The 20,423-nt window shown below is 32.2% G+C and overlaps 4 protein-coding genes and 1 long non-coding RNA gene across 6 annotated transcripts; 2 read left to right on the forward strand and 3 right to left on the reverse strand.

Annotated features, from left to right (window-relative positions):
• The first annotated feature begins 1,231 nt into the window (after nt 1–1,231).
• Nucleotides 1,232–5,081, forward strand: LOC106418986 (cytokinin riboside 5'-monophosphate phosphoribohydrolase LOG7-like). The gene is made up of 7 exons (XM_013859725.3): nt 1,232–1,565; nt 2,624–2,721; nt 3,337–3,367; nt 3,696–3,795; nt 3,900–3,970; nt 4,428–4,571; nt 4,653–5,081. The coding sequence occupies exons 1-7, from the start codon at nt 1,458–1,460 to the stop codon at nt 4,746–4,748; spliced, it is 648 nt and encodes a 215-aa protein (XP_013715179.1). The 5' UTR covers nt 1,232–1,457; the 3' UTR covers nt 4,749–5,081.
• Nucleotides 5,082–5,406: 325 nt separating this feature from the next.
• On the reverse strand, nt 5,407–7,320 carry LOC106419437 (2-Cys peroxiredoxin BAS1-like, chloroplastic). The gene is made up of 7 exons (XM_013860221.3): nt 6,971–7,320; nt 6,584–6,658; nt 6,394–6,475; nt 6,231–6,310; nt 6,021–6,146; nt 5,834–5,947; nt 5,407–5,727 (listed from the first exon to the last, which is right to left on the reverse strand). The coding sequence occupies exons 1-7, from the start codon at nt 7,184–7,186 to the stop codon at nt 5,611–5,613; spliced, it is 810 nt and encodes a 269-aa protein (XP_013715675.2). The 5' UTR covers nt 7,187–7,320; the 3' UTR covers nt 5,407–5,610.
• A 4,354-nt stretch (nt 7,321–11,674) lies between these two features.
• Nucleotides 11,675–12,237, forward strand: LOC106418979. Its single transcript, XM_048742576.1, has one exon. The coding sequence runs from the start codon at nt 11,711–11,713 to the stop codon at nt 12,170–12,172; it is 462 nt and encodes a 153-aa protein (XP_048598533.1). The 5' UTR covers nt 11,675–11,710; the 3' UTR covers nt 12,173–12,237.
• Nucleotides 12,181–13,671, reverse strand: LOC106418978 (putative HVA22-like protein g). Its single transcript, XM_013859718.3, has 6 exons — nt 13,220–13,671; nt 13,037–13,135; nt 12,897–12,953; nt 12,762–12,825; nt 12,498–12,677; nt 12,181–12,424 (listed from the first exon to the last, which is right to left on the reverse strand). The coding sequence occupies exons 1-6, from the start codon at nt 13,249–13,251 to the stop codon at nt 12,359–12,361; spliced, it is 498 nt and encodes a 165-aa protein (XP_013715172.2). The 5' UTR covers nt 13,252–13,671; the 3' UTR covers nt 12,181–12,358.
• A 2,433-nt stretch (nt 13,672–16,104) lies between these two features.
• On the reverse strand, nt 16,105–18,697 carry LOC111205682. 2 transcript variants are annotated; one of them, XR_007317051.1, is made up of 6 exons: nt 17,418–18,697; nt 17,228–17,282; nt 17,044–17,102; nt 16,770–16,956; nt 16,549–16,688; nt 16,105–16,415 (listed from the first exon to the last, which is right to left on the reverse strand). It is a non-coding gene; the product is annotated as an uncharacterized LOC111205682 (long non-coding RNA). The 2 variants fall into 2 exon arrangements; XR_007317050.1 differs by having other exon boundaries at nt 17,031–17,102.
• Nucleotides 18,698–20,423: the final 1,726 nt, after the last annotated feature.

Genomic DNA, 20,423 nt, shown 5'->3' on the forward strand with positions numbered 1-20,423 from the left:
ATTGTTTTCATATTTGATTCGGACCTGCAATTGGACCAGTAAACTGGTGACCGTATATAATATGGACTGGCTTATATTCTTCATGTAAATTCTATCATGATTATACCAACTGATATGTTTCCACAAAATTCAGATTTAAGGAAAACCTATTAATTAAAAATCCGATAAAATCAAAAATTATGCCATTAACCCGTGAACCGACACAGGTTGACCCGATAAAAACTTAGAAAATTTTGATAATTTTTCTAAAAAATTAATTATATTTCTCATATATTTTATAATAATACGCAAAACTTAAAAACTATTTGATTTGTCATCTATACGTAAGATTTGTGTAAATGAGAATGAGGCTTACCAATTATGAATGACAAAATCTTCAATAATTTTAATGATAGTGTAAATTTGCAAGCATATTTTCGCTTAAAAATATTGTAAATTATCTGATTAACTCATAGAAAGAGAAAAAATAGGTGAATGATATGGTATATAATGTTATTGAATATTGAGTTAATTATTGTTAGAGATAAATAGGGGAATACCAAAAAAATGTTAATCTAATGAAAGGGTCCAACAACCTTTTATAAGTAGATTTTTTTTAGAATGTTTCTTTTTTAATATTATAGATACAAACAAATCTTTATATTTCATTGTTCGTTCAAGTAATTAATTTATTACAGACGAAATAGAAGACCACCAATACACGACTAGTTTTGTAAACTACGTGAGTTAGAGTCGTAGAAATGTAAAGGTCTATTAGACTGATCCGATATGATCCAGACCCAGTCAGTATTAGCCGAAACATATATATGTTTTTGGTGAGATAGACCTACAAGGCTACGACAAGTTCACTTGCAATCTTGATGTAATGTTTGTATATAAGATTTCGATCCGTGAGTCTAGTTCTGGTGAACTATTCAGATGCAAAATCTTAACAGATCTTCCAACCTGTGATATAGATCTAATCTAATCCTTCCACACAAATGTATATAAATAAAATAAAATTAGAGATCACAATATAGATCACGTCCGTATAAAGACATAAAATGACTTTTCAAAGAACTATATAGTAATATAATAATAACATTTTGTTGGTTATAACTTATAATAGTATTAAAGATTATTTTTATAATTAATTGCTGGAAAAATAAGATATAAATATATGGTAGCCGTGTTGTAGCGTTTCCAATGAAGTATTCAAACTACAAATGAGATAGCATATAAGTTTATTAATTCTTAGCTAGAGAACACAAAAGCAAAATAAAAAATACAGAAACAAAAGATGAATAATAATTAATAAAGGGGGTGGGCATGGGAATCGCATTTGCATTTATATTCTCCTCCTTCTCCTCCACATATATAAATACTAACACAATACCAAAGTGTGGTCTCATTCATCATAATAATCATAAAAATCAACTTTTAAGCTCTAGAGAGAGGAAGAAAGAAAAGTGAGAGATATGGAAGAGATAAAATCAAGATTCAAGAGGATCTGTGTCTTCTGTGGAAGCAGTTCCGGTAACAAACCTTCTTACCAAGAAGCTGCCATTCAACTGGGTAACGAATTGGTACGTTCTCTCTTCTCAAACCCATAAATATTTTATAAACATACACATGTACTTTCATATTCGCAGTTTAACACAGATGTAGTGATGTACATTCTTTAACACCTTGTTGTGTCATTTGTAAGTAGAGAGCCGTTTAAAACAAAGCAAACCGGTGACTTTGTGTGTTGTGAATATGCTGATTGATTAAAAGGTTGTGACAGTACTTAGTATGAACTCAGGAATGAAGATATGATTTGAGATATGAACTCAGAATCTTCTTTGGAATGTTAGGTATTGTGAGTTTTGATTGTGTGTTGCAACGAACAATGATGAATTAAACGTGTGGATGCTGAAGTATTTATTTTTGTTCTTTTTAATTTTATTGAATTTAAATCTGTATTTTGTTGTTTATTGGCATGAAAGAGAGATGAGAAAATATCAACTTTTACTATTATTAGCTGTAACCCGTCTGTCACTCGAGCAGCACTCTTGCATGATCTATTTTATTTTATATTTTGTTATTTATCGATCAGTAATTTACATTATTACACACACACATCTTGTTTTTCTAGAACTCTGAGGCTTATTATGTTTTTTCTTAAACCTAATCTTAAGTTTCCATGATTATGTTTACGGGAAAGATAAATAATAATGACAGTTTTTACTGCCTCGAGGGGCCAAGAAAAAAAATCGTTGGAAGAATAATGACTACAAAGCGTGTGTTGTGGGGTGTACTTCTTCAACAATACAAAATTTTAAATATAAAAATAATCAGAACCCCTTGTAATAAGTAATAACTATGTGTGATTGATCTGTAGGTAATAATAATAGTCTTAATAGGATAGTGACCAATGAGATTAGGATTGATGATGATGAACTATTTTTTCCTCTTTTCTTAATTGAGATTTGATAGTTGATGTGGTTGCTGCTTTTTGGGGTCGATTGTGGATTTGGGTTTGCGACAAGTGTTCATTTTCATCATGAAAATGTTATTTATCATTTAATAAATGCATATGGCGTTGTAATAATAATGAAATAATAATTAACTAAAGAAATTGATGGTGGGATTTTGGTTGAAGGTGGAGAGAAAGATTGATTTGGTATACGGAGGTGGAAGCGTGGGGCTTATGGGTCTCGTCTCTCAGGCTGTTCATCATGGTGGTCGCCATGTTCTAGGGTTTGCTCTCTCTCTCCTTTTTTTCTTTTTCTCTCTCTCTATATGAATATTCATTCACATATCTGTCTCAATATATATATATATATATATATATATATATATATATATATATATATATATTCTCTATTCGAATGATATGATATGATGCATTTGCTAGTTCCAAGTACCCCATTACTATCATTGTGTTTTAAACATTTAACTGTTGATGATGACTATCTACATGATGCCTAGTACTTGCTAACTTAACCTATTATTTGTCACATAGAATTGCCATAGAATTTGGTAATAGATTAGCCTATTAATTCATTCGAAGATTAAAGTTGAATCTAGCAAGAGAGTAAAACATATCAACGACAAACAAGGATCTGTGCATGTTTCCTTTGTCCAAGAGTCTCTTTGCTTTTTAAAATAATAACTAGAAATAAGCTACAACTAGTTTCTTATGTGTGGTTGTGCCTCTGTGGTATGTGGTGGTATTATGAGAGAATCCCGTTTCAATTATCTATAACCAAAATAGTCAACTAAGTTTCATTTCCCATTATTTATAGATTAAGAGGGCTGTTTGGTATTGTGATTGATTCATTATTAACCTGTTTCTTCTCTAATCTCTTGTAGGGTCATCCCAAAAACATTGATGCCAAGAGAGGTATGCAACAAATAATAAAATTCTTTTGAATGAATCTCTTTTTTTTTTGTTGGAGTTGGTATTTAATTAGTATTATTGAGATAGAAATTGCCTTGCAATGATCTACATACAATAGTGGTAGGACCAAAATGGGAATGATTGAGACTTGGAGCCTTTATTGGTTTCCTTCACGATACATCTCCTTGACCAACTAATATAATTTATATGCAATATATCCCACAACAAAAATACCATATATAATACAATATATAAGATATTTGCGGTGTTCACATATTAGAGGTAATTATAATGATAAACTATATATTAATATGGTGTTAATATGTTACAGATAACCGGTGAAACCATCGGAGAAGTTAAAGCCGTCGCTGATATGCATCAAAGAAAAGCCGAGATGGCTCGTCAAGCCAATGCCTTCATTGCTCTTCCTGGTTTGTAATCCAGTTTTTTTTTCTAAATGTATTTAACTTAATTACGTAAGGAAAATATATTAAGATCTAAAATACTTCGAAATTTTTTTTTGGTAAATTGTTAGGTGGGTATGGTACGTTGGAAGAATTGCTGGAAGTCATTACATGGGCTCAACTCGGAATCCACCGTAAGCCGGTACGTAATCAAAGAAATCAAAGTTATCTTTTAACTTCTTTAAAAGTATATATATGACATGAGCTTGCATTATCATTACGACCGGAATATGCGTGTTGAATATTTTTTCTCTTATTCTAAGTCTGTTGTGTATTATTTATATAATGTCTTGGCTCAAACTGACTGAATGAAGATACAAATGTTTGCATATGGTACGTCGTAATAATCACATGGAGCAAGATTCCTTTTGGGATTCTTTATTCTTGCTTAACCTTTTTCTGTACACATTTGAAGAGCATGTAACGTTATAAATTATATAAATATTTTTGCATGAATATAAAAAACGATGTGTTGTCACGACGTACAACTACATAACCCTGATTGTGAGACCGGAAGCTTCCCATGTCGTAATCTTTTAAATGTTACTATCTAAATATGTGGTTTCTGAAGATTATTTGTGATGAATAATTATTGACAGGTGGGTCTTCTTAACGTGGATGGTTACTACAACTCGCTGTTGACGTTTATCGACAAGGCCGTGGACGAAGGATTCATATCCCCAATGGCTCGTAGAATCATCGTCTCTGCACCAAACGCTAAAGAGTTGGTTCGACAACTCGAGGTATAATGAACATTCACAGAAACGTAATTTTTTTTTTACATGATTTTAATTTATTGAGCTTACTCAAAAATGTTGTTGTAGGAATATGAACCGGAGTTCGATGAGATAACGTCAAAATTGGTTTGGGATGAAGTGGACCGGCTCAGTTATGCACCGGGTTCGGAGGTTGCTACGTAAGTATATTTTGTGGGAAGTTTTTTGGGGTAAAAGCAGTAAGTGTACAGCGGAGTTGAAGTTTTTTATAACATCAGAAGAAAAGGTCGGAATGTAGACAAAAAGCGTATTGGGGTCGTTTGGATAACATTATTTTGTAAGGGGGGCTTAATGTGTGAAGTGGATAAACCACGTGGGTAACTGCTAAACCGCGTATATACCAAACACTATCATCCCCCACTTGTCTTTTGTACATTTTGGTTAATGGTTAAGAAAGGATAGTGCCTTTTATCAAGAAATGACAAAACGATCCTTTTCTTTTGCATATTTTATAATTTATATTGTCATCTTCTAGCTTTTTCTGGTGTCCACTTAATTTTTTTAATTTTTTTTTAAATTATGTTGAATTATACACTACTTCATAAGATACTTATTCAGGATCAAATTTAGAGAATATTCCGAGTAAACGTATACGTATATACAACATGAAATTGCTGTCTGTTAAAGATGTGAATGATCAGCTTTTAAAGCACTTGTATTAAACAAAGCAATATGAAAGTTTAAATCCAAAGACCTGATCTGGCATATATGTTTTTTCCTAATTTTATGTTTTGGAAGGTCAAACACTCTGCCTCTTTGCATTATTCTAAACCATCTACACAAGTGAAAGCTTAAACATAGGTAAACACATAAATTCCATTGTTTTTTATTAAATTTTGAGGAAAACACACACAGCAGAAACATAACTAATGAAGACAAAGCAAAGATATTCAAGCAAATGTTAATTTGGCAAAAAACATATTAAACTCAGCACTCAAAGACTCCAACATAGGGAAAAAACAAACATGCCTCTGCTTTTCACCAATCATTTGTTTAAAAAGCCCCTTTAAATAGCTGAAAAATACTCTTTGCTCAGCTTGGGGTCAGGCTTCATCGATTTCTCCCCAGGCTTCCATCCCGCGGGGCAGACCTCATCAGGGTTTTCTTGAACATACTGTAATGCCTGCAAAGACAAAAAACAGCAAGGAGCAAACACATTACACATCACACATCTAAACCTCAAACGATGTCTCTCTCTCTCTCTCAGAAATGTTTTGTTCTTTATGTACCTGGAGGGTTCTCATTGTCTCATCAACGCTTCGGCCAATACCGAGGTTGTTGATGGTGGAATGCTGTATAACTCCTTCCTTGTCGATGATGAAAAGCCCTCTCAGTGCAATGCCCTGTGCTTAAACTTTAGTGGCTAAAACCCAAAACACTTTAAAAAACAAAAGTCTACAGGAGATATCTTTTTACCTGATCAGGGATGAGCACACCAAAAGATTTTGAAATGGATTTAGTGATATCAGAGACAAGTGGGTAGTTCAGATCACCGAGCCCTCCTGACTTTCTCTCTGTTTGGACCCACGCAAGATGCGAGAACTACATTGAAAAAATGAAAGACAAACGTTACATTACATCGTAGACACTTGAACTGAGAAAATGAAAATAAAACTAATGACATACCACACTGTCGACTGAGACACCTAACACTTCCGTGTTTAGCTTCTCAAATTCCTCATAACGGTCACTAAAGGCAGTAATCTCTAAAAAAAAAAATTGCAAAAATTCAAAGATGAGATTCAGTGACTCATGTTGAGAGTTTAAGATTACTGAGTAGAATGCTAACCTGTAGGGCAGACAAAAGTGAAGTCCAAAGGGTAGAAAAAGAGAATCACATACTTTTTACCAATGTACTCTGAGAGCTTCACCTGAAACCATGATATACACAGATTACAAAGTTTAGCTTTTTATCAACAACAGAGTTTATTCATTAACCCTAGCTTCTTATGACACAAACTAACTAGAAGCAAGTGTACCTTGATGAACTCTTGATCAAAAACAGCCTCTGCCTCAAAATCAGGCGCTTTGTTACCAACCAGTGGCAAATCATCCTGAATTGAAGAAGATAAATAAGCTCTCTTTTAAGCCATCATCTACCACATAACTTATTTAACTTCTGCCCCACGCAAATACACTCTTAATTTTTCCCAAGTAACTTCCACTAAAACAGATCAATTACGCTTTAGATACACATTCTAACAAGCGGTAAGAACAAAATGTAAGACTTTTCACGGTCGGAAAACTCTGAAAGTGATGATTTTTTCGTCAAAAGATAAATCTTTACACCCTAATAAGCTAATCACATTGAATGAGAAGAATGAGCAAATACGATAAAAGTCAAGGCGTTGCGAGTAGTCACTTACGGCCTGGGCCTTGACGGCGAAGCTACGGCGAGAGGAAGAGGGGATGCAGGTGAGGGAGCCAATGCTGGAGAAACCGGAACGGAGAGAAGACGGTGATGCAGCGGTAGAAGGAAGAGTTCGGAGGAAGGAGGCGGCGGGAGAAAAAGGAGAAGGCTTTGAGGGAAGAAGAACGGTGGATGAAGAGATAAGTGTGGTGGATGAAGCTAAGGAAGCCATGGACTGAAGAACTCTGCTCTCTCTCTCTCTCTTTCTCTCTCTCCTCCTGCTGTGATGTTGAATGTGAGGTGAGAGAGACGAAGCGGATAGAGGAAGCGCTGTTTCTAGAATCGGTTAACCTGGGAACGACACCGTATTGTAGCGATGAGTGGACTGTGTCAGGATCATTTCTATTTCTAAAGGCCCACTGGTCCAGGCCCATTTGTCACTTACTACTTGGAGTCGAGTTTTTGAGAGATCAGGTGGGCTGAACAACCACTTGCCCAAAGATGGGGGTGCGAACCTTTTCTTATCGACTATTATAAAGCCATGCATTAGACTTAGTATTGTTTATATGTTTTATAATCGACTATTATATGTATCCATGATGCATTATGCCATAGCTCATATATTTATTTATTCGTTTTTACTTATAACATTTACTGCGTAAATTAACACTGGATTCAAATTTTCTTCTAAAATGGAAGATCTTTATATATAATTAATTGCTTACTGATAAAGTATTATGAATTTTTAAAAAAAAATTATAAAAGGAATGATTATTTTGGTTGGTTTGATTAGTAATATATTTCTTCCATTCTTCACATCCACTTCTTTAACATACTTCTTTCTATATATACTTTATTATAATTTTTGCAATCACTAGCTAAAAAAATATACAGTGAAGAAACTCATATAAAAAACAGAAAAAACAAAAAGAATAGTATGCATAAACAGTTGTTAATTTTGTAATAGGTCTCCAGCACCAACCAGAATAATTCAGAAAATACAAAAAAAAAAAAAAAAATACAACAGAAGATAGTGACAAATGATGCATATTATACACATCAATAATTGGTTTGAACCTCATATTTACAAGGAGACCCAATCAGCCACAAACCTATTCTCCTTCACACCAAAAGGATCAAATGCTACTATGGACCATTTGGGGTCCAAAAAATCTCATTTAGACCCGTCCTTTTTTCTTTTCATTTTGTATTTAAATTTAAATAGAAATTTAAGTAAAATAACTAAAAAACCTAAAGACTTAAACATATTTACTTAACCATGCCATTATTATCCGATCCAGAATCCGACCCACCCGAAACCCGACCCAACTAACCTAAATCTTCTTCTTCTTCTTCCCCCTTTCTTCTCCATCGATAGTTTTTATTTTTTAAAATAAAATCAAAAAAAAATTTCAATTATCCGCTAATTTTCTCTTTCTTATACCAAATCGATCAACCCATAATCATATTCAATCAATTATAACTTACCCAGAATCAAATTTCATCTTTTACGTACTAGATTCAAAATAAAAAAAACGCAGAGTATTACTAGTATAACTAGTACAACTCAAATTAGTACAACTAGTATAACTAAAACAAGTATAACTAGTACAAATAGATTGAGTATAACTAATATAACTGGTACAAATACAATGCATATAACTAGTACAACTTTGCAATTAATATGATGATATTTGGTTTTTGTTGTCAGTGCTATAGAAGATGATAATGCAGAATCAATAAAAATATTGGTATAATCCTCCTGCTTATATGTGTCAAAATATGTTAATAATTTTTTTTCGATAATATTTAATTTGGATAATGACTTTGTTTTACTAGTTATACTAGTGTACTATTTAGGAAAAAAATGTATCTTCATTCTTTATGTTCTAGTAGCAAAAGAAGGCGGCTGCAAAGCTTAGGGGTGGACGTTCGGGTACCCATTCGGATTCAGTTCGTATCTATTTGGATTTTGTGTTTTCGGGTTTAAAGATTCTGTCTCCGTTTAAATTATTCAAATAAATTTTAAATTCATATATAATTTAAATTTCTCAAAATCTATAAATAAAAATAATATATAACATAAAATTTTGAATAATGTATGCTAAAATACCTATACTTAACCTAAAAATTAGTTTAGCTTGAAAATTTGGATGGAGAATCAATCAATAGACATTTTAAGTATTTTGGTGTTTTGAGTTAGCTATTTTAGATATTTATTTTTGACTATTTGTATATATTTTTAAATATTTTAGACAATTTCAAAATATCTTATACATTTTAGATATTTTTTTGGATATTATATCTAAAAATAGCTAACATATTCAGGTACATAATTCTAATTTGGATATATTCGGGTATCTATAATATTTCAGTTTGGATCGGGTTCGGTTATGGTTCTTTAGATACCAAAATTTTGAACCCGTTCGGATATTTAACTAATTTCGGTTCGGGTACGGTACTACTTTTTGGATCGTATTTGGTTCGGTTATTCGGGTTCTCGGATTTTTTGCCCAACCCTAGCAAAGCCAGAAAAAGTTATAGTAGGTTCAGGCCCGTCTTTGGGCAAGTGCAAGTGGTGCTTATGCATGTAGACCCGCCCGTAATAAACAAATGAACATATAATATAAATGTATTTAAAATGTTTAACTTATTCTCAACTTCAATTAAATTAATTTTCATGTTTTTACTAAAATAATTTATCAAGTTATTTTATTATTTATTTTAAAAATCGTAAAACTTATTTAATTATTAAAATTTCTATAGAAGATTATTATTTTGCTTTCTTTCAACTATAGTTTTAGTTTTATTAAAATAATTTATCAACTATGATTTTCTATAGACATTACACATATTTGGAGAATATTTTAATGTTATCAATAGTAATATACCTCCATCAAGAAAATGGCATCACTTAATTATGAGATGTATAATTTCCTTTATTGATTGTTTCTAGCATATGAAAATGCTAGAAAAGAGAATGATGTAGAACCAATAAGACATACTGGTCTAATCTCTTCTGCTTGCATGTGTCAAATATATGAATAGTATATTTTTAATAATATTTGATTTGGAATTGATACGTTTATAAGTTATACTAGTTGTATGATTTTCGGAAAAAAAATCATCTTTATTTTTTTAGTTTCGAGGTGAAAAAGCTAGATGCGGAGCCAGAAAATTCTTCAACCATTGCTCTAAAGACACGAATCACCGGAAAGAAGAAAAAGATTGGGTTTGATGTATGATTTTTGTTTTTTTTGCAAATAATTGTTTTAATCGTGATGTATTAATACAATTGTTATCGACAATTGTACAATTTTAATTTGTTTATCAAGATAATAATAGCTATTAGAAAGAAAAAAAATTGCAACAAATAATACAAATAATCGGTAAAAATATTAATTAAGAATTACTTACCAAAATAAATCATTTTAATCAAATATTTTTTTTAAATTGCATTTAATTAGTAAATGATATAAATCAGCAGTTGTAAATGATTCATATTTTTGAATAACTTCTTAAAATTGATACTAATTTTGTGTAAAATGAAATGATGCAAATAATTTATATTTTTACATATTTAAATGGGATGATATATTTAAGTTACAACATGATGCATATTTAAAATAATACTAAATAAAATAACAAGTAGTTGTACCAGTTTTCTAGTTGTACCGACTGTAGATAGTTGTACTAGTTTTTGAGTTGTACCAGTTTGTGCATAGTTGTACTTTGGCAGTGAAATCATAAAATATTAGTTGTACCACATAATAAATACATTTACCTCAGTTGTATCACTTATTTATGTTTACAAGTCTTTGCCCGGTTACAATGAAATCATCAATTTTGTAAAACTACATTTCATGTATGTTTTCCAAAAATTATGTGGACAAATAAGTTAACAAACATTAAAAGTATAAGGTAAATCATGTAAACTTATGGAATTGTGTAATAGTTTTTATATTTTTTTTTAAAACTTCAAATTAAATTAAGAGAAACTTTATGAGTACATACCAACTGGGATATATGATTGTTTTTCTCATATGAAATACCAAATTGGTTTTGTTAATTTCTGAAACGTCGAAGTTGTACTAGTTATACTAGTAATACTCGTCTAATATATAATAAAAGTTATATACATATATATATATATTGTTTATATGTCTAGTTATAAGGGTTGTCCCAATATTTTCACATCATAGCTTTATAAAATATGTTCGATGTTTGATTATCATAAAAATATGGCTAATATAGTTAATAACCTTAAAAGTATACAATACATAATATAAAATTAAATTTGTAATGCAATAATTTAACAAAGAATTGAAAAATCTTAAATGAATTAGATGACATTTTTGTCATCATATACCAATTAGAATTTTTTTTTTTTTCATGTGTAAATTATAACATTTGTATACTAATTATATAATTTTTTAAAATGTTTAGTTTTACGAGTTATACTAGTTTTACCAACTCGAATGAGAGAATGAGATAACGAAGATTGTGTGGATGTGAGTGGCTGAGATTAAAGAAAGAGAAGGAGGGAGAATTAGATATGTATGAAGTTGTATGACCAAGATTAAAACATAGATGTGACGATCCAATGGCTCATATTACTCTTTTATTAATGGCAAAATCGTCATTTCCCTTTAATTGGTCCATGTAGATTATTTTTGGATGCTCTAGATTTTTTTTTGACCATTTGGTCTATAAGAGATTTTTGTCCACACCAAAAAAAAAAAAAAAAAAAAAAACTATGGAGTCTCCGCCGTCAACTTCTCCGGCGACTCCCCTCCGCCGTAGAATCTCCATCGCAACGCCAACGTCCGTGATCACCTCCGATATCCCTTTCGCAATCGAATCTCCATCGTCGTTCGATTTCGACCTCATCTCCATAAAACCACCTTCCTCCGTAGCCTACACATCTCTCAGAGACATCATCTCGTCTCCGAGCAACTCCTCCGTCAAGCTACCGTCTATCAACGGCAGCAGCTCTCCAGTCTTATCCACCGTCGGAGATATATCGATCCGCGACCCGCTCGTTAAGCAGGCCGCGTGGTCTTATCTACAGGCGACGGCGCAGACTTCGTCGGAGGACTCGGCTGGGTGTCAGTTCCTCCGCCGCGTGTGGATTCATTTCTCCGCCGGAGTGCAGTTCTTGAGACGTGTGTTCGAGTGGGTTCTGCATTCGATCTGTGCTCCTCAGATTGTTAAGTAGAGTTGATGAACACAATTGTTTTTGTATACAATAAAATCAAAAGATATTGATTTCGATTTCTAAAATTGTATAGTTACATGATTCTCTCAGCAGTTCCGGTATGGTCCGGTTTGGGTTTACAAATTTAATTTGTGGTGAACCGGTTATTACAACCGGTTATTGTAATCCTGGTTCTCTTGCTACAAGCTAACGGAGAAACATGAACGAAGCTCCTGCTTTGTGTCTCTCTTTGGACTTTGATCGTTCATTTTTCTGCAGAATAAGAAGAGAGTGGATTCATGAAAATGAGAGAGGGAGATTGAATCTGTTTGTGTTCATTACATACCTTGTCGAATTGTTGCTGCAGGTGTCTAAAGATTTGAAGAGTCCATTGATAGATGTATTGCAGTAGTTGAACAATTACAGTATGTCCTCGAATCTTTAAAACTAAGATCCCTTGATCAATGTTTAATTCATGCCTTGACATGTAAGGACATAGAAGCTTCTCGTAGACGTAGCTAGTCCCCTATCACAAGACAAGATTAGGATACAAAGATCGGTTTTAATGAATGTTTTATGATGAGTTAGTTTCTTGCATTGGAGTGTGTACCTGTGATTTAGGGTACCATAAACAGACAAGAAGAGCGATTTTGATCTCCCCGTACAGCGGAAACCTAATGTTTGTGTACATAGAACAGCTTTAGCATCTGATGATTGAGATTAATAGTTACTAACCAATGCTCACCATGATACAATGATGTCTCCTATCCTTTCGAGAACTGTAAGAATACCCACCAAGATCCTACAAAATCCGAATCGAATTTTAGATAAGATGGTGTTATGAGAATCAGATTCCTTATTTAATTAACCACTGATAGGCATTACCAATACTTGCACCAGTATCTAAGTTCTTGAATCTCAGGTTTTTTCTTTTCCACGCTTTTGTAGCATCCATATGCAGGGTACGCGTAACCCACAAGCAATCTGCTCAAAAAAGAAAGAAAAAAACTAAGAGACGGAACAAAACTTACATCTATTACCAAATGAAGTAAGAGATGGTGTTTAAACATTATGATTCTTGTAATGAAATCTCCCAGCATCTTTGATCAACTAAACAGACTTTAGTCTTGAATCCAATCCGAAAACCTTCTAATGAAAAGCAGTGGTTTTCTGAGATTTAGGAAAACTTCTAAATGAGAGAGAGAAGCATAAGGAAAGTGGAGTTAACAATGAAATGATTAAAAGCATTGGGGATAAGAGAGAAGCAAAGGGGAAGTCTGAGATTGCTTGAAAAAGACGATTCCCTTACTTTTTTTTTATTTTTATTTAAAACGTCGCATTTCTTGGGATGCCCGATTTTGCATTTTTTCCGCCAAACCGTTGTAAGTTGTAACCGTTTTGGGTCAAACTCAACCCGCATTATGTTTTATTTAGTTGAGTTATTTTGTGTGAAATATTTCATTAATGTTAAAAAGTTGTGTACTATTGTAGAAAATTGTGTATTTAAACAAAAAATTAATGATAAGTTTAACTACCTTTACCAAACTCTCCTACTTAATGGTTTATTTGGAATAACAAAATGTGAATCAAAGCAAGTTGTGTCTTAGGTTTATATATTGTGGAAGATTATGGATCGAAGCAAATAGAAACAGAGAGAGTCAACTTGAAGGAAGCTGGGGCAAAAGGCCACGTCATTCTCACACAAAGAAAGACAAAACAAATGGGCTACTCAGTAGAATTTGGCCCAGTCAGACGCAAGTCTGTATACATCCATTATGAAGAAGAATCAGTGCTATTGAGGAACATTTTATAGAAAGAAAAGAAAAAGAAGCAATAGTAACGTGTTATGTGTTGTATAATTTTATTGTATGCATGTGTTTTTATGAACTTTAACACATGTGGAATTAGTTAGGTTATCTTGGATTACCACAAAAAAAAAAGAAGAAAACGGCATGTACATGCATTAGTCTTTTGGACAAAAAAAAAGGTTTATGCAAAAAGAAAACATGAAAAACTAAAGGGCTTTTTTCAAAATCAACCTAAAATTTGGAGTCAATTCCAAAACCAACCTCTTTTTTTTTGTCATTACTATTCATCCTTGAAAGTTCCAAATCCTCCTTATGTTTTTCAATTATTTACCAAAGTGCCATTATTAAATAATTATTTAATAATTTTGAAAATGAGAAAAAACCTATTACACCCTAAACATTTCTTCTTATTTACAACAATACCATTATCATCAATTTTCCAACCACCATAAACCACCATTTTTGAGCTCTTAAAACCTCAAGAATTCAATTTGTAACCACTTTTTTCTCTTTCTAAACTAACAAATCTTCATTTTCTCTCATTTCCTCTTCATTTTCATCTGAAAATCTTTCATAACTTCCATTTTTGTAATCTAAACTTTCATATTTTCGAGTTTATTCAGTGGTTAGTCGAAAAAGGTGGTTCTTTTTGGTCATATTTGGAGCTTGGACGGTGGTAAATGGTGGAAACGAGCTTTACACAAAAAAAAAGATAACTATTTACTGGGTTTTTGTCATTTTTCATATCTGTGTCGCGATAGTAGACTGTTTTGTATGTCTACTCTTATGTGTAGACGTACGATGCGATCTATTGTTCAACGCACAGGTTACTTTTGCAATTGACCAAAATAATTTTTTTTGTATAGTAGACTTCCTTAGAAGTCTGCATCTTAACCTTTGAAAACAAAAACAAAAAAGTAGGTAGACTTACTAAGAAGTTTACGTAAAGAGGTTAGTTTTTGCATTTGGCCAAACTCTATGCAACTTTTGACTTTTCATAGTAGACTTCACGAGAAGTCTACATTATGTAGACTGCTATGAAAGTCTACAAAAAGTCAATTTTGCATTTGACCAAAACTTTAACTCCGTTGAATAGGTTAGTTTTGTATTTGACTAAAAGATTATATAGTTGACCGAATCAAAAAATAGTGTAGACTTCATATTCAGTCTACTATTCTCAGGAAAAAAAAACGTAGATTGCATATGAAGTCTACTTTTTTATTTTGGTCAAATGCAAAACTAACCTTTCGAATTTGGGGTAGACTTCAGTTGAAGTCTACACATGTGTAGACGTTCATATCAATCTATTTGTACAAAGTCAAATTTGGTCAATTGCAAAAACTAACCTGTTTTAAAAAATTAAAAAATGTAGACTGTAAATGAAGTCTCCTTTGGAAAATCAAATTCTGGTTGAATTCTGGTCAATTGCAAAAACTAACCTTTTCAAAATGTAGACTGAAAATAAAGTCTACTCATATAAAATCATAACTTTTTTTTTAAATACAAATGATAACCCATGGATTTTTCAATTGCAAAAACTAACCCTAATTATAGACTAACTTGACAGTCTACAAACGTAAACTGAAAAAACAGTCTATTATTATGTAGACGGATTATAAAGTCTACATAGAAAAATCTATAAAAGATGGATTTGTGTATTATTCGTAATGTATTTTCAAGATTTTTTAGTTTGACAGTGTGCGTTAGTTAATCCTAATGGTCTTGAGGTATTTTGAAAATATAATCTTTTATAATTATTAAATTACCAACATTTTGATTTTACTATCTAGTTAGCTAATAAGTGTAGATGTCTTTATAAGTCTACTTTATAATTTCAAAAGTGAAAAGAGAATACTTGTTGTGGTTGAAGAATGTTAGTTTATGGAAGAGTGATATGTAAGATCATTTCTACGTACCTTGAGAAAAAAATCAGAAATATTAGAATGGGACTCTCTTATGTTGATTATTAGTATTTATGTGTTTTTATTTACTCCTTACCGCACATAATTTTACAATAGAGATAGACAAGTGTGAAACTTATAAACTTATATTGAATTTGTGGTCTTGAGTCAGTATTATGTGCCATGTTTTATTGCTTTTAAGTTGTGTTACGTGATGACATTTTGTTGAACTGTGAGTCTTAACTTTGATGTATTCATTTGGAGTTGTATTAAACAAGTCTACTTTCGGTCGAGTACACTTCAGTACAGAATATCCAAGAAAATTACATAATACAGCAGTGATACAAAAGCACAATACAATATAGCTAGTACAAAGGCATATAATACAAACACCTATTACCAAAAACTTCATATCCTCCAATTCTAGCCAAAAAATGGTTGCACAATCAGGGCAGTTGAAGCGGCCACAAAGAGTGCAATCAACGATAGAACATAGACTTGGCCAATGAATGTGGCCATGGCTTAAAATACAAGAACTCCATAGACATACTGATGCTGCAAAATTAAACAGAGGAGAGTTGACTTTTAATACACACTCATGGATCTATAAAAGCTATGTCTATCTAGAAAACATAAGTTCGGTAATCTAAAAATCAATTTGCATTAATAAAAGACAAAAATTAGAAACCTGCAATGTCCGTAACAGTTGGTTGTGATACAGTATTGACAGTGGATACAAAGCTTCCGCCTTCTTGCAATTTTCTCGTCTCAGAGAGTTTCAAGATCGCTATTGAAGTCTACAACCGGTGGAGAATCTCTCTTAAACGCCTGTTAAACAAACAAATAAACAAAGTAAGACTCAAATCTTTTTTTGCTCTTATGATTAACAGAATTAAAAGTGGGACCAACCTAGACCGAGCCATGCCAGGACTGTAGGTCAGTCCTCTAAAGTGAAAGTCCCAGCCTGATAACCGATAGGCACCTCACTTGCCAGCAAGCTGTCAATGCCGGTTATGGCAGAAGAATCATCACTACTCTAGCTAGATTGCTTATAGCCTACTCATGATTTCTCTTGAAAAGAGTAGAGAAGTTGAACCTGCAAGGAAAAATCAGACTAGAAATGTCAAGGGAAAACTCCAAGGATTAACTATCAAGTTCAGTGAATATTACGAGCTGAAGTTACAATATTGTTGTGATTAGTTGTTTTGAGGTGGCCCTCTTCTTTCTCAAGCCCTTCAAAAGCTGCAAAAAAACAACCACTCGAACTTAAACCAGGCCCTTACGGGTAAAACAAAACTGAACTCTGAGATTTATCGAATCAGTTTGTACATTCACACAAGACATGAACCAGATAAAGAGAAAATTACCTCAACAGTTGGATAGAGAGACATACATACACAATGTTCCTTCGCCGGCTCAGATCTGAAAAAAAAAGCAAAAAGTTACTTAACAACGGCACGACTACGACACGACTCTGACAACGACGACGAGACACGACATCGACAAAGACCAAAATCTGTGAATCAACATGAAACAGAACAAATCGAAGACTACTACCTTACAGAGGGAAGATATAGCAGCAGCAGCGGGACGGCAACCAGTGTAAGCGGCAGAAACGGGTTGACTTCACCGGAAATCGCCCGAGAGAGAGAGAGAGAGAGAGAGTAACGGCCGCTAGGGTTTGTCTTTTTTTACCAAATGAAGACTAAAAATTGTATTTATATGTCGGGAAAGTTATCCGGTTAGGTTAAAACTTTTCTGGTTTAATACTTGTTAGATTATATTATTTTGGTTAAATTAAATTGTTTCCGGTTCCGTAGACACACAAGTAGGTCTACAATCGGTATGTCTATTACAATTTTTTATATATATATTTATATATTTATATAAATTATTTTTTGTTCTTTATTTATATATATAATTTATTTATTTTTTCTTTATTTTTATAATAAGTTTAATATATGATATCATTTCCGTTTCCATAAAAACAAAATTTAATCAATCTTTTTTGTAATTTCAGGTCTTATTAAACTAAAAAAGACGTCTACTATACCCTAAATTAATCAATTGTATCCTAGTAGACCAAAAAGACGTCTACTATACCCTAAATTTAATTTAAAATTTAAGATTTTTTGTAAATACCAATAAAATAGACTGAAAAGGACGTCTACAGATAAATAGACTTTATTGTAGGTCTACGAAACCCTAAACCCTAAACCACAAATCTCAAACGCTAAATGTTTTGCTTGATAATCAAAAAGTCTCAATTGTACAAAATATAAACTACTAAACATTACTATGCAGATTTAAGATAACAAAACAATAAAAAAAACAAAATCTAAAATCCAACCCTATGAAATCAACTACTAAAAGACATAACATGTAAGAACATTTTGTTTCTAAACTATGAACATTGTCTAACACATGATAACCAAATTAGTATATATTCTTCAAAATTGTTCAATTATATGAAATTTTAATTTATTTAGTTCATATTATCCATTATATTGATGATTAGTTAAAAATATCACAATAATTATTTTTATACATTTTCAAAATTAAATTATTAGATCAAATTAGAGTGTAGACTACAAAATAAGTCTATAAGGTAGACATCGTAGGAAATCTATATATATGTAGACTTCTTTTATTACGTGTAGACTTCCGAAGGATAGAAACGTAAAATACATTTCTGTTTTTTTGTTTGGTCATAAGGGTTAACTAGTATTTTCACTACCCTTTTAGGTTGGTTTTGCATTTGACTGAAAGTGGGGTACACTTTTAGATTTGACTTGAATATTTGGGTTGTTTTTAGCAAATGTCCCAAAACTAAAAGAACAAAAAATTGAAAAACTTGCTCATTAGCAAGACATTAATTGTTGACATAATTTTTGTTGTTGGAAGCATTGTTGTTTATGAAGCTTATAAAATCTTTTAACTCGTATAACCAGCCACCCTCGATAAATCAATACCGTAGAAGAATATTGTTATTTCAAAGGATATATATATATCAGTGATAAGAACAGTACTCATCTAAAAATTAAATATTTATAAGCTTCATCAAGTAGTAAAAGTAATTTCCATGATTGACGATAATGCTAAAATTTAATAATAACAATTCAAGTTTAATGTTCTGACAGTATTGCTCCTTATAAATTGATACAAAAGATGTCAGTGAGAATTGAAAAAAAATATAGAGGATACAAAGAAAGTAGAAAACTATTGAAGTTTAAATGTGTACTGTACTCACAATAAAGAATAGCATATAAGATTTCAACCACTCAAGTTTAAATGCATTCATAGAAGCAATAATTAAATAATTAATTAGAAAAAACAAAATATAAAAAATTAAAAGTATGGCATACCTTCTTTAAACTTCGTCAAGATATACTAGTAAGGGTGAAATTTGTTTGTATGATACTGTGATGTCAGTGGCGAATACGTTAAGGATCATCTTAAAGAACAATACTTGAAAGCTAAAGCTTAGACATCGGGCGACATTCGAAAAACTCGATATAGTATAAAACGTACGTACTTCTGCATGTTTAACCACTAAATGTGATCACAAACGCTTATGAATAATATGTTTAATTTTGTCGATGAGTGATCCAGACACCTAATTGTCTATGATATACGACCGTGACTAGTCATAATACATAAATCTCGTGGACGGCGAATTGTGTGGGCTAAGAGTTGCAGACGTGGACTGACCACGTTGAGATACTTATCTAAATAATAAGCATTATGTTTGTAATTAGTTAGCTAGGGTTGATATGTATAGATATAACATCAACATGTGTATATCTTAAGAGTTAGAGTCTATAACTAATTAAGCTAAGCATGAATATTTATTCTTCATTCTGTCAGATTCAAGACTCAAGGGTAGGGATAATTTTTGCATGCTTTATTTGTATTTGTGGACGTGCAATTGCATGCGAGAATAAGTACGTTTATAATAGTTTTACGCTATGTGTTTGTTGACCAATTGGTCCTCAAATATCTTGGTGGGGCTCATATTTGAGAATGTGCCCACACCAAATCTACTATCTCACTCTCTCTCCCTCAAAATGCCAGTCTATCTACTCGATCTTTTCATCACTCACATGTCTCCTCTTGTCATCATGAAACTCACATACACTTCTCTCATATCCGACATGAATATGATTAGATGATAGTAGTAAATTAGAGTAGAGTAGACGGAACGTTCATACAACAATTCTATAATTAATAGAAGGCTAATTGGTGTACTAGAAAGTATATTTTTCCTCTTAATGACAGGGAAAAGTTTTCAAAAAAAAATTGTCTAACATTTTTTTTCTAATATACACATAACCTTTTCGAACCGAAAACCTAAGGGTTAATAATTTTACGAGTATTCTCTTTCCCCAACGTTAGAGCTCTCTAACAACCCTCTTTAGAAATGTTACACGTAAAGAAACAAAAAAAATCTCTAAACTTTGGTTGATGTCAATTCCAATAACCTAAAAGAAGTTAATACCATCTAACCAGTTTGGCTCTGTGTGGGGTTACGAATTATAAACTCTATGAATGTAGAAGGTTAAT

Source organism: Brassica napus, chromosome A10 (genome assembly GCF_020379485.1).
Source record: "Brassica napus cultivar Da-Ae chromosome A10, Da-Ae, whole genome shotgun sequence".
NCBI classification, from domain to species: Eukaryota; Viridiplantae; Streptophyta; class Magnoliopsida; order Brassicales; family Brassicaceae; genus Brassica; species Brassica napus.

What these genes read in the sequence shown, in the direction of transcription:
- LOC106418978 (XM_013859718.3), bottom strand. Translation starts at nt 13,251, where the DNA reads ATGCTGGGAGATTTCATTACAAGAATCATAAT. An exon ending in TTCATTACAAGAATCATAAT is followed by an intron (nt 13,136 to 13,219) that starts GTTTAAACACCA and finishes TTTTTTGAGCAG; the next exon opens with ATTGCTTGTGGGTTACGCGT. An exon ending in GGAGACATCATTGTATCATG is followed by an intron (nt 12,826 to 12,896) that starts GTGAGCATTGGT and finishes CACAAACATTAG; the next exon opens with GTTTCCGCTGTACGGGGAGA.
- LOC106418986 (XM_013859725.3), top strand. Translation starts at nt 1,458, where the DNA reads ATGGAAGAGATAAAATCAAGATTCAAGAGGATCTGTGTCTTCTGTGGA. An exon ending in GGTGGTCGCCATGTTCTAGG is followed by an intron (nt 2,722 to 3,336) that starts GTTTGCTCTCTC and finishes AATCTCTTGTAG; the next exon opens with GGTCATCCCAAAAACATTGA. An exon ending in TGCCTTCATTGCTCTTCCTG is followed by an intron (nt 3,796 to 3,899) that starts GTTTGTAATCCA and finishes GTAAATTGTTAG; the next exon opens with GTGGGTATGGTACGTTGGAA.
- LOC106418979 (XM_048742576.1), top strand. Translation starts at nt 11,711, where the DNA reads ATGGAGTCTCCGCCGTCAACTTCTCCGGCGACTCCCCTCCGCCGTAGA.
- LOC106419437 (XM_013860221.3), bottom strand. Translation starts at nt 7,186, where the DNA reads ATGGCTTCCTTAGCTTCATCCACCACACTTATCTCTTCATCCACCGTT. An exon ending in TTGATCAAGAGTTCATCAAG is followed by an intron (nt 6,476 to 6,583) that starts GTACACTTGCTT and finishes TCATGGTTTCAG; the next exon opens with GTGAAGCTCTCAGAGTACAT. An exon ending in GTGTGCTCATCCCTGATCAG is followed by an intron (nt 5,948 to 6,020) that starts GTAAAAAGATAT and finishes GTTTAAGCACAG; the next exon opens with GGCATTGCACTGAGAGGGCT.